We start from the raw sequence: 8936 nt of genomic DNA on the forward strand, positions 1-8936 counted from the left end.
GATTGATGTCCCTGCCCACTTGAACCTCTATAAGAACGAGGTCCAGGCTTCTTTAGCCAATGTGGCGTCAGTAGCCACGTCTCCAAACAAATAAAGACATGGTCACATTGCTATATTAAGCTACCTTAGTTGATGCAATGAACTGGGCTGTGGCGAAAGCCCAAAAAACAAAACGAAAAATGGAAAAGTGAAAATGTTTCAAGGTCAAAGTTCGCTTTTTGATCAGCTATTGCGAGCACAGCCAACTCAAGCTCATGACTGCTGCAATTCGAGTGGTCCGGTCAGGTTAATGGCGAGACCTAACGCATGCAACATTTGTATCTTCCGACTCCATCCCTATCTGACCTTCAACAAAGATTTCTCCAATCCAATTCAATTCTATAGTAAACTAAATTTGGGTTGGGTTAGGTTGGGGGGGGGGGGGATCGGGTCGGATTAATTGGATTATGGTAGGTTACTTAGATAATTCGGAATGGAGCATGCTTCATGCTGTCAGTTGTTGCTTGGGCTCATCATGGCTAGCACCCGAGAATGCTCATCCCTTAAGTTATATGGCTAAATGAAATTTTCTTCTGTATATCAACTAGCTCTTCGTAATGTTACTCATCCAAGACTAGGGAATGACTTTGGACATGATCTTATTTTGAGCAATAGATAAGATGTTAAAGACATAATTTGTGAGTATTTTATATGATATTAATACATTTTAAGTAAGAAGAATGCTCTATTCTAAATTTCTAATCTCACCTATGATTTTTTCCTCCAAAAATACCTTTTCACCTCTCATACAATGCATAACTAATTAATGTTTTAATAAGTCCAACTACTTAAAATTCAAAATTATACTTTTTAAAAAATAATTAGATTCCAATTACTTTGTTTTAAGGATGAGAGTACAAAAAAAGATACGTGAAAGATCTCACTCTCTCTTTACAATTTATATAAATATAATTAAATATTTATTTCTTTTTTAAACTTTCATTGGACGTGTTCAATTTAACCGATGAACGAGTTTAGCGAGTCAATTTCGAGTTACGCCTAACCCAATACAACATGGCTTCACATTTGCCCACATTGTCGTGCTTCGCCTCTTGGAAACGCCTTCTCTGCAACGCTACCATGGTTCCAATATGCTCGGCGGCCGTGGCGTTTCTACGATAGCGTTGCTCCCCTCCCGCTCTCTGCGACGATAAGTGTCCGCGGTTTTTTACCAAACAAAAAGGGGTTTAGGGTTTTAGGAGGTTTCAGGATTCCGCTTACCGAGTGTCCGAATTAGGGTCTCTAATAGGAGGAGTTCGATGTGGGCGCTTCGAAGAGCTTCAAACCCTTTGAGGTGATCCTCTCCCCTTGCCATTTCTCCTTTCTGCTGCTCTCTCTTCAGAACATTATTCCAAAAGAAGCCCTTTTGAATCTTTTTTGGTGATGTTGTTGAACTAAGAACTGGATCTTGGGATATTTTCTTCCACGCATTTGATCATTAATTTCTTAACTCTATTAGGAGCCGCGTTGGTGCGTGCGTTTGGGTTCTACCTCTATTGAGTTTTGTGTTCAAATTGTTTTTGTTTCTCATTACAGGCTAAATTTATATTCTTGATTTTTCAGTGGGTGGTTTTTACATTTTCTTGAAGTGTAGCACAGTCTTTTAATCATTCTTTTGTAATTATACTCCTCTTCCTTTGGTCTTATGTGATTAGGCAGAGGCAAGAATAGCATATCGGATTCATGAGATATAATTTTGGTTCCTTATGTTGTATCCGATCGTTATTAAAAAAAAAAAAAACAAATTTGCTATGTGTGTGGCTTATAGAATAAGTGATATGATGGGGCCAACTGAATTTTATTTGATTTTTTTCCATATCATTTCATTTTGCCCCCTATTTTCTTTATTTGAAGATCATTTGTAACATGATCAAGATATTAGTATTCTAAAATGAGAATTTGCTTGATGCCTACTGTGCATATTACCGACCAGACAAAAGTGATGCCTTCCTGGCGTGGCTGTTTACTAATGGATTTCATTGTGAGGGAGCACTAATGACTACATATTAGTGTGCATGTGCCTAAATCCTATTGCTTTATCTCATGCTAAGAACTAAAGAGCAGGGATTAGTAGATTTGTATCAAGTCCATCTTTGTAAAACTGAATCACCTCCTGCCATTCTCTCATAGTCTATCTTAAAATGACAATCACTTTGATTGCTGTTCCTAACTTCCTTCTTGCATTTATTTTTATCTGGTTTGTGGAAACCCATGGTTGCACACTTGATTGCTTTAAATATAGTTCCGATTGTTTTGCATGGTACAACAGTTGTGTGCCGGTTCATCTTATTGAAGCTTATGTTATACTCTTTTTAATTTTTTTTCCAATGAAACTCTCCTTAATATTTTCAGGTACCATATTCCCCATGGTGCAGTTGCTCAAGCCTTTTGTTCTAAGTTGGATACACAGTGTGGTAACTTGAAGCATGAACATTGGGATTATGAGTTATATGGAAATACTGCTGCCTTTGTTTTACCAAATTTCTTTCCTCATGGACCATCTCTTTCTGCAATGCCTTCTCTCGGGATCAGAAACCTCTCTTCGCAGGCTGGAGCCACGACCAGTGACAGTGAGGTGGACGATGGTTTTTCTGATCTAGATTCACCCCCGGAAACTGATAAAATTGGTACTATTGTAGACAAGGAGGATAATGATGAGTTTGTCTCTGAACGAGAGATCTCCGGAGATGAGTCGAAAGTAGATTCAGCGGAAGTTGGTGATTGCTCCCTTCGTTTGTCAGATAGCAAATCACAATCAAATGGTGAAAAGGAACCCAGAAGAACAAGCGTGGCATCTCCATTTTTCAAGGTTGTAATGGATGCTCCACGACAGTCTTTTAATGATGCTCTTAATAAATGGGTGGAAGCAGGTAATTCATTGGGACGGGATGAGATTTCCATGATCGTGCAGAATCTTCGGAAAAGGAGGTTCTATGGAAAGGCCTTGCAGGTGCTCGATTATTTCTTAGCTAAGATTCTGATATGCATGATTTTAGACATGTTAAGTACGTGATTACTGCACTGCATGAGAATTATCTGTGATCGTGCTAGCTGGTTCTTCTAATTTAATTCTACATGTCATTGTGTATTACTTCAAGTGTTTTTTGCTGCTATGTTTGGCATCAAATAATAACACTGTTATATGATGCTTGTTTGCTCAACAAGGACCTGAAAGGAGTTATATAATAACTACTAAATTCTTTGCTGGAAGCATGATAAATATTTTTATTTCATCCATATATGCATAGACAGTTGGAAACAAAAATTACAAGTGAGAAAAAGAAACTTGCATAAATAGGAAAACAGTATGCTGCTGCATTTCTTGAACTCAGATGAGAGAGCTTAAGAAATGAATGAGAAAAGAAATTAACACTCTCTTAGCTCTTCCTCCTTCCTGCTTCCTTGTCTAAGGATGAGAAGAAACTTTCATATGCTAAGCCTTATAGATCAGACTCCTTGCCCTAAATAGATGGTAGGATCTCTCTACTTCAACTCTTCATCAGAGATCAAACACCATGCCTTATCAACATAACTATTATTTTCCGCCTTTTGAAACTCTGTCTATCATTTTCACCATTAGACCACCATGATTTGCTGGTGGAAGCACCTGTCTCTTTCTACTTTTTCCACCTATCATACTTCTTTTCCTATTTTCCCACAAGCTTAATATTTTTCTTTAAAAACCGGACAGACCACTTTACTCTGTACCTTGGCCATTAATAAAATACATGATCTGCTGAGTTCACTGAAAAATCATCCATGGGTGAAATAGAAGTGGTTTGGTAGTGATACTTTGTAACCTTCATCTTCCTAAGTCCCAATGTAAATTTTTTGTAGAGGCCCACTTCCTTTTCTAATTTTTTAGCAAAGTATTTTAATTTAAATAAATCTGGTTTGGCTTATGCAATTAGGTTTAAATTGACTGAGTAATATCTTGGATTTGTTTCAGCAGGAAGGTCAAAAAAAAATTGGCATAAACAAAAGGATTATCAAATAAGATTTGCATGAAAATGACATACTCCAAAATGATCGTTTTCAATATCTCATTCTCATCTCTCAAGTAACTTGTGCAGATATTTTCGTTAAATATATGTTGTGTGCTTGAAGGTTTGTCTTGTGGCATTTTGCAACAAGTTCAATGTAAAGGAAAGGGGAAAACTTGCTTGACATCAATAGGACTGCTACCAAGGTGGTCAAGAGCAAAAGGTGCCCTTAAGGCAATAGGACCCTCATATTGCCTGAGGCGCAAGGCACTAGAAAGGTGCTCTTTATAGGAAGCAAGGCGCTAGTTTGGCAAAGTTCGATAAATATAATAGAAATAAATACTTTATGTATGTAAAAACTATAAAGATTGGTTATTCAAGTTTCAATATCAAAAATCATAATTGTTTTGTACATCAGATATCATGTTTCACATCTTTCAAAAGATCACGTTGAAATACCACTTCCCATATCATGTTTTTAAACAAAAGTTAGCAAAAAGAAACTACCAGATATCCTTTAGTAGCTTCAAAATTAAACATGATTGCAAAACGCCATGTCCCAAAACATGTCTGATGCTCCTAAACAAAACATAATCTAAAAAAGGTAAATCACTGAATATCCTAGAGTGGCCCTTTATCTATAAGAACTCCAAAGAACAAAATAATGCTCAAGGTAAAGCTAACAAAGCTCTAAAATAATGGGCAAAAAAGGAACATTAAAATAATGTTGGACATAGAAGAGGTGCTTGCTCGAACACCTCTAACTTTGTCCCAGGCGCTCACCTAGGCATTGCCTTGGTGAACTCAGTTCGCTTGGGGACTGTCGAGGCACACAAGGGCTTCCTCACCTCGCCTACGTGCCTAGGCAAGTGCTAGGAGCACCTTTGACAATATTGCTGCTATCATTCAAGCAAGCACTGCAACTTTTCTGTTAGTCCAACTACAAAACCTAATTTGAAGCATTTCATTTTTTTTGACATCTAATTGTGAGATTTTTGACAAATGATAATATTGTCCTAAGTGGGTTGTTTAGTTTAAATAGCAAGCAGGAGGCTTGTAATTATAATTTCTGGTCCTATTTAGGGTCTACAGTGGGCACAATCCAAGCCCTTTGTCTTGCCTTGCATCATCTGTACTTCTGAGATATGCTGAACCTCAATAATAACATCCATCATTCTCTACTTTGTGGTCTATAATTTTTATTTTCAGAAAAGTTTTTGATGTGATAAGCTTTAAACATAATCAGGAATGATATAACTGCAGATGGCATATTGCAGGGGATTTTAAGTTTTTTCCCTGGGTTTATTTCAATTTTTATCATCCAGTGTAGGAAAGGAAGCGCTATCGTTTTGTTATAACTTTTTTAATTGGAACCATTTCTTTTACTCGCAAGTCATCATTGGTGTGATTTCTATGGTGAGAAGGGCAGATACATACACATGGATAGATATATATATACACATACATATATATATATATACACTACACGCATGCACGCACGCACACATTTATGTTATAGTCATTGTTATTGTTTTAGTATACTGTTATCATTTTTCTTTTGATTGCAGCTTTCATCTTGTATTTTCACATTTATATATATTCTTTTCAAGTTTTTTAGATTGCTTTTATGTTATCTTGCACCATCTTTTTATCATCTATAAGTGTACAATTACTTAGAAGCATATATCAAAGATAGGCTTCCTAGCCTCCATTTGGCCTGGACTATTGATCATGCACAATTTACATCAAGCTGATCCCTCCTATCTGCCCACTGATCTCAGTTAGAACATTTTTGTTTAGGAGGCTTGATGTCAGATTTGGAGCAGGTTTTTAGTTACATTCACAACATGAAATTGACCATAGGAAATTGATTCTTGATTGATTGGATAAAGGTGGCTGCTTATGTGTATGCATATTCCATTACATTAGGGAGTGTGGCCCTCTGCCTGTTTTATGAGGAATGAGGATAGCACATAACTTAAAGCAGATAAAGTAAATGTTCAATTTGCTTTTTCAAACCATGGATGGATAATTCATGGCATCAAACCTTCCCAATACCACATTTTCCCTCAACTGCTATTGCATCTACCACTTTGAGCTCTGGTCAACATGTAATTTATGATCCCATCATTAGATCTTGTTCCGACACCATTTCTTATTTCCCTTCCTCTCCTTTAAGAGTTGATTATAGTTATGTTTGCTTTTAGCTATTTATTGGATTTAACCAAAGTCCTCTTCTTGAACTCAAGGTTTTCATCTTGGCCAAGATTTTGGTTTGCATTGATATCTGGCACCTCGTCCAATGGGCCAATATAAACTGATGAATCCGAATATCTCAATGACCTTTTTACTTCCTTAATAGATCTTTAACTTATAAATTTCAAAATCAATGCCTTGATATAATTGCTAATCTTCGATTTACCATACTGGCTAAGATTTTGATATGTCAGTCCTAAAAATTATTGGCTGAGACCGTTGAAAGTCTCAGTTTCTTCCAAATTTTCATACCTTCTGTATCGGCTGAGATAAACCAAGATCTAGGTTCAGTCTCAGCCACCTCTTGGGATAACCAAGATCCTGGCTCTTGGAAACATTGCTGGAACTATTTGAGATTTCGATGAGGTTACAAATAATTATCTGTAAATTTAACGCCTGTTTGCTTGGCTTTTGTTTTCAAAAACCCAAGAAGAGAAATAAATTAGATCAAAAAGTTTTATTTTTGAAACTATTTGTAGAATCTTTAGAGCTTTTGGAAGCAAAGATATATTGCTTTCAGATGAGAAAGTGAGAATAAAAGCAAGAAATAGCAGAAGTTTTGTGCAAATCTTCTTTTCAACATCAATTTCCATGTGATATTTCACTAATATGGGGAGAAACAAAAAGACAACAACAACAACAACGCCGATGAGGCCCTTAGCTTTTTATGTATCCAAAATTTCAGGCATTGTCAAGTATATTGGGAGTATGTATCATTGAACCGCTGAGCTACCAATTTCTTAAATTATGACTACCTACCTATCTTCATTAATCCTGTAATCCGACATTGGAAATTATCATGTACAATGTCTTTCTACAGTTTATATAGTTCAATGTTATAGACATGCAGCATAATATTTGTCGTTTATCGGTCAACTGCCTATTATCACTTTTAGCTTAAAACAAACCCTTTTCACATTATTTTGCAGTTCTTGGAGTGGCTGGAAGCAAGTAAGCGTCTCGATTTTGTAGAGCGAGATTATGCTTCACGTCTAGATTTGGTTGCTAAAGTACATGGTCTTCAAAAAGCTGAAAAGTACATTAACATGATTCCAGAATCCTTCAGTGGTGAGATTATATACAGAACTCTTCTAGCCAATTATGTGTCTACGGGGAATATCAAGAAATCTGAGGAAGTTTTCAACAAAATAAGAGACCATGGTTTGCCAATTACTACATTCTCTTGCAACCAACTACTCTTGCTATATAAAAGAGTTGACCGGAAGAAGATGGTTGATGTTCTTATGATGATGGAAAAGGAAAATATCAAACCATCTTCCTTCACATACAGACTCTTGATAGACACAAAAGGCCGCACAAATGACATAACAGGTATGGAACAAATTGTGGAGAAGATGAAGGCTGAAGGAGTGGAGCTTGATTTAGCAACCCAAGCTATGATTGCTAAGCACTATATCTTTGGGGGGTTGAACGAGAAAGCAGAAGCAACCCTGAAGGAGATGGAGGGTGATGACATTAAAGAGAACCGCAATGCCTGCAAAGTTCTTCTTCCTCTGTATGCTGCTCTGGGCAAAGCAGAAGATGTGGGGAGGATCTGGAAAGTTTGCGAGGCTAATCCCCGCCTTGAGGAGTGCTTAGCTGCCGTTGAAGCTTGGGGGAAGCTAGGGCATGTGGAAGATGCTGAGGAAGTCTTCGAGAACATGTTGAAGACATGGAAGAATCTCTCTTCAAAATATTACAATGCTTTACTGAAGGTTTATGCAGACCATAAACTTTTGTCCAAGGGTAAGGAACTGGCCAAGAGGATGTCGGATGCTGGGTGCAGGATTGGACCTTTAACATGGGATGCACTTGTGAAGCTTTACGTGGAGGCCGGCGAGGTGGAGAAAGCTGACTCAATATTACAGAAGGCAGCTCAACAGAATCTGATTAGGCCTCTCTATAGCTCGTACATGGCTGTCTTGGACGAGTACTCAAAGAGGGGCAACATCCATAATGCTGAGAAGATATTTCACAGGTTGAAACAGAGTGGGTACACCATGAGGATGACACAGTATAAGTTGTTGCTTGAGGCCTACATAAATGGCAAAACTCCGGCTTACGGGTTTCGGGAGAGGATGAAAGCTGATAATGTGTTCCCCAACAAGCAGGTGGCAGCACAATTGGAAGCTGTTGATGCTTTTAGAAAGACGCATATTTCAGAACTACTTGATTGAGAAACATTGTGTTATTCAGGCAGATGTCATCGTTTATAATGATGTCTTATTTTCTCTCGAGTATCACTTATTTTTGCAATGTAAAAAAATCATTTTAATGTGGTCTGCTGTGGTTACAAGTTTACAACCATTTGCTCATGCCCTACCTTTCGCATGAGCTTCGGGGCGCTGATAAGAAGCAAGGGACTTCTGCAATGCTTCCAGGTCTCAATAGTCTCCATCTCGCGGCAAAACTGCACTGTCAAAACCAGGCTATTGAGAGACCAAAGTGTTAATGGAAGGAAGCAATTGGATAGCCCTCCTCTCCTTGCAAGCAAAGATCCTGGGATTCCTTTTAAACCATATCTCATTTTAGGAGATAGCTTCTCCTCCAATTAAAATACTTTGCGTTCCTTTTAACTCCACGTTACACAACAGTATAAAGTCCACCATCCCTGTCCTAACTACATTATATATGGATGCAAGGCAGTGCAAACGTACA

General features: G+C 37.6%; 1 protein-coding gene across 1 annotated transcript; it reads left to right on the plus strand.

Moving 5' to 3' along the window:
• Positions 1–1142: 1142 nt before the first annotated feature.
• Positions 1143–8563, plus strand: LOC103705032 (pentatricopeptide repeat-containing protein At1g80270, mitochondrial-like). Its single transcript, XM_008788614.3, has 3 exons — positions 1143–1333; positions 2392–2989; positions 7208–8563. The coding sequence occupies exons 1-3, from the start codon at positions 1299–1301 to the stop codon at positions 8453–8455; spliced, it is 1881 nt and encodes a 626-aa protein (XP_008786836.2). The 5' UTR covers positions 1143–1298; the 3' UTR covers positions 8456–8563.
• Positions 8564–8936: the final 373 nt, after the last annotated feature.

This window comes from Phoenix dactylifera, chromosome 12 (genome assembly GCF_009389715.1).
Source record: "Phoenix dactylifera cultivar Barhee BC4 chromosome 12, palm_55x_up_171113_PBpolish2nd_filt_p, whole genome shotgun sequence".
Taxonomy (NCBI): Eukaryota; Viridiplantae; Streptophyta; class Magnoliopsida; order Arecales; family Arecaceae; genus Phoenix; species Phoenix dactylifera.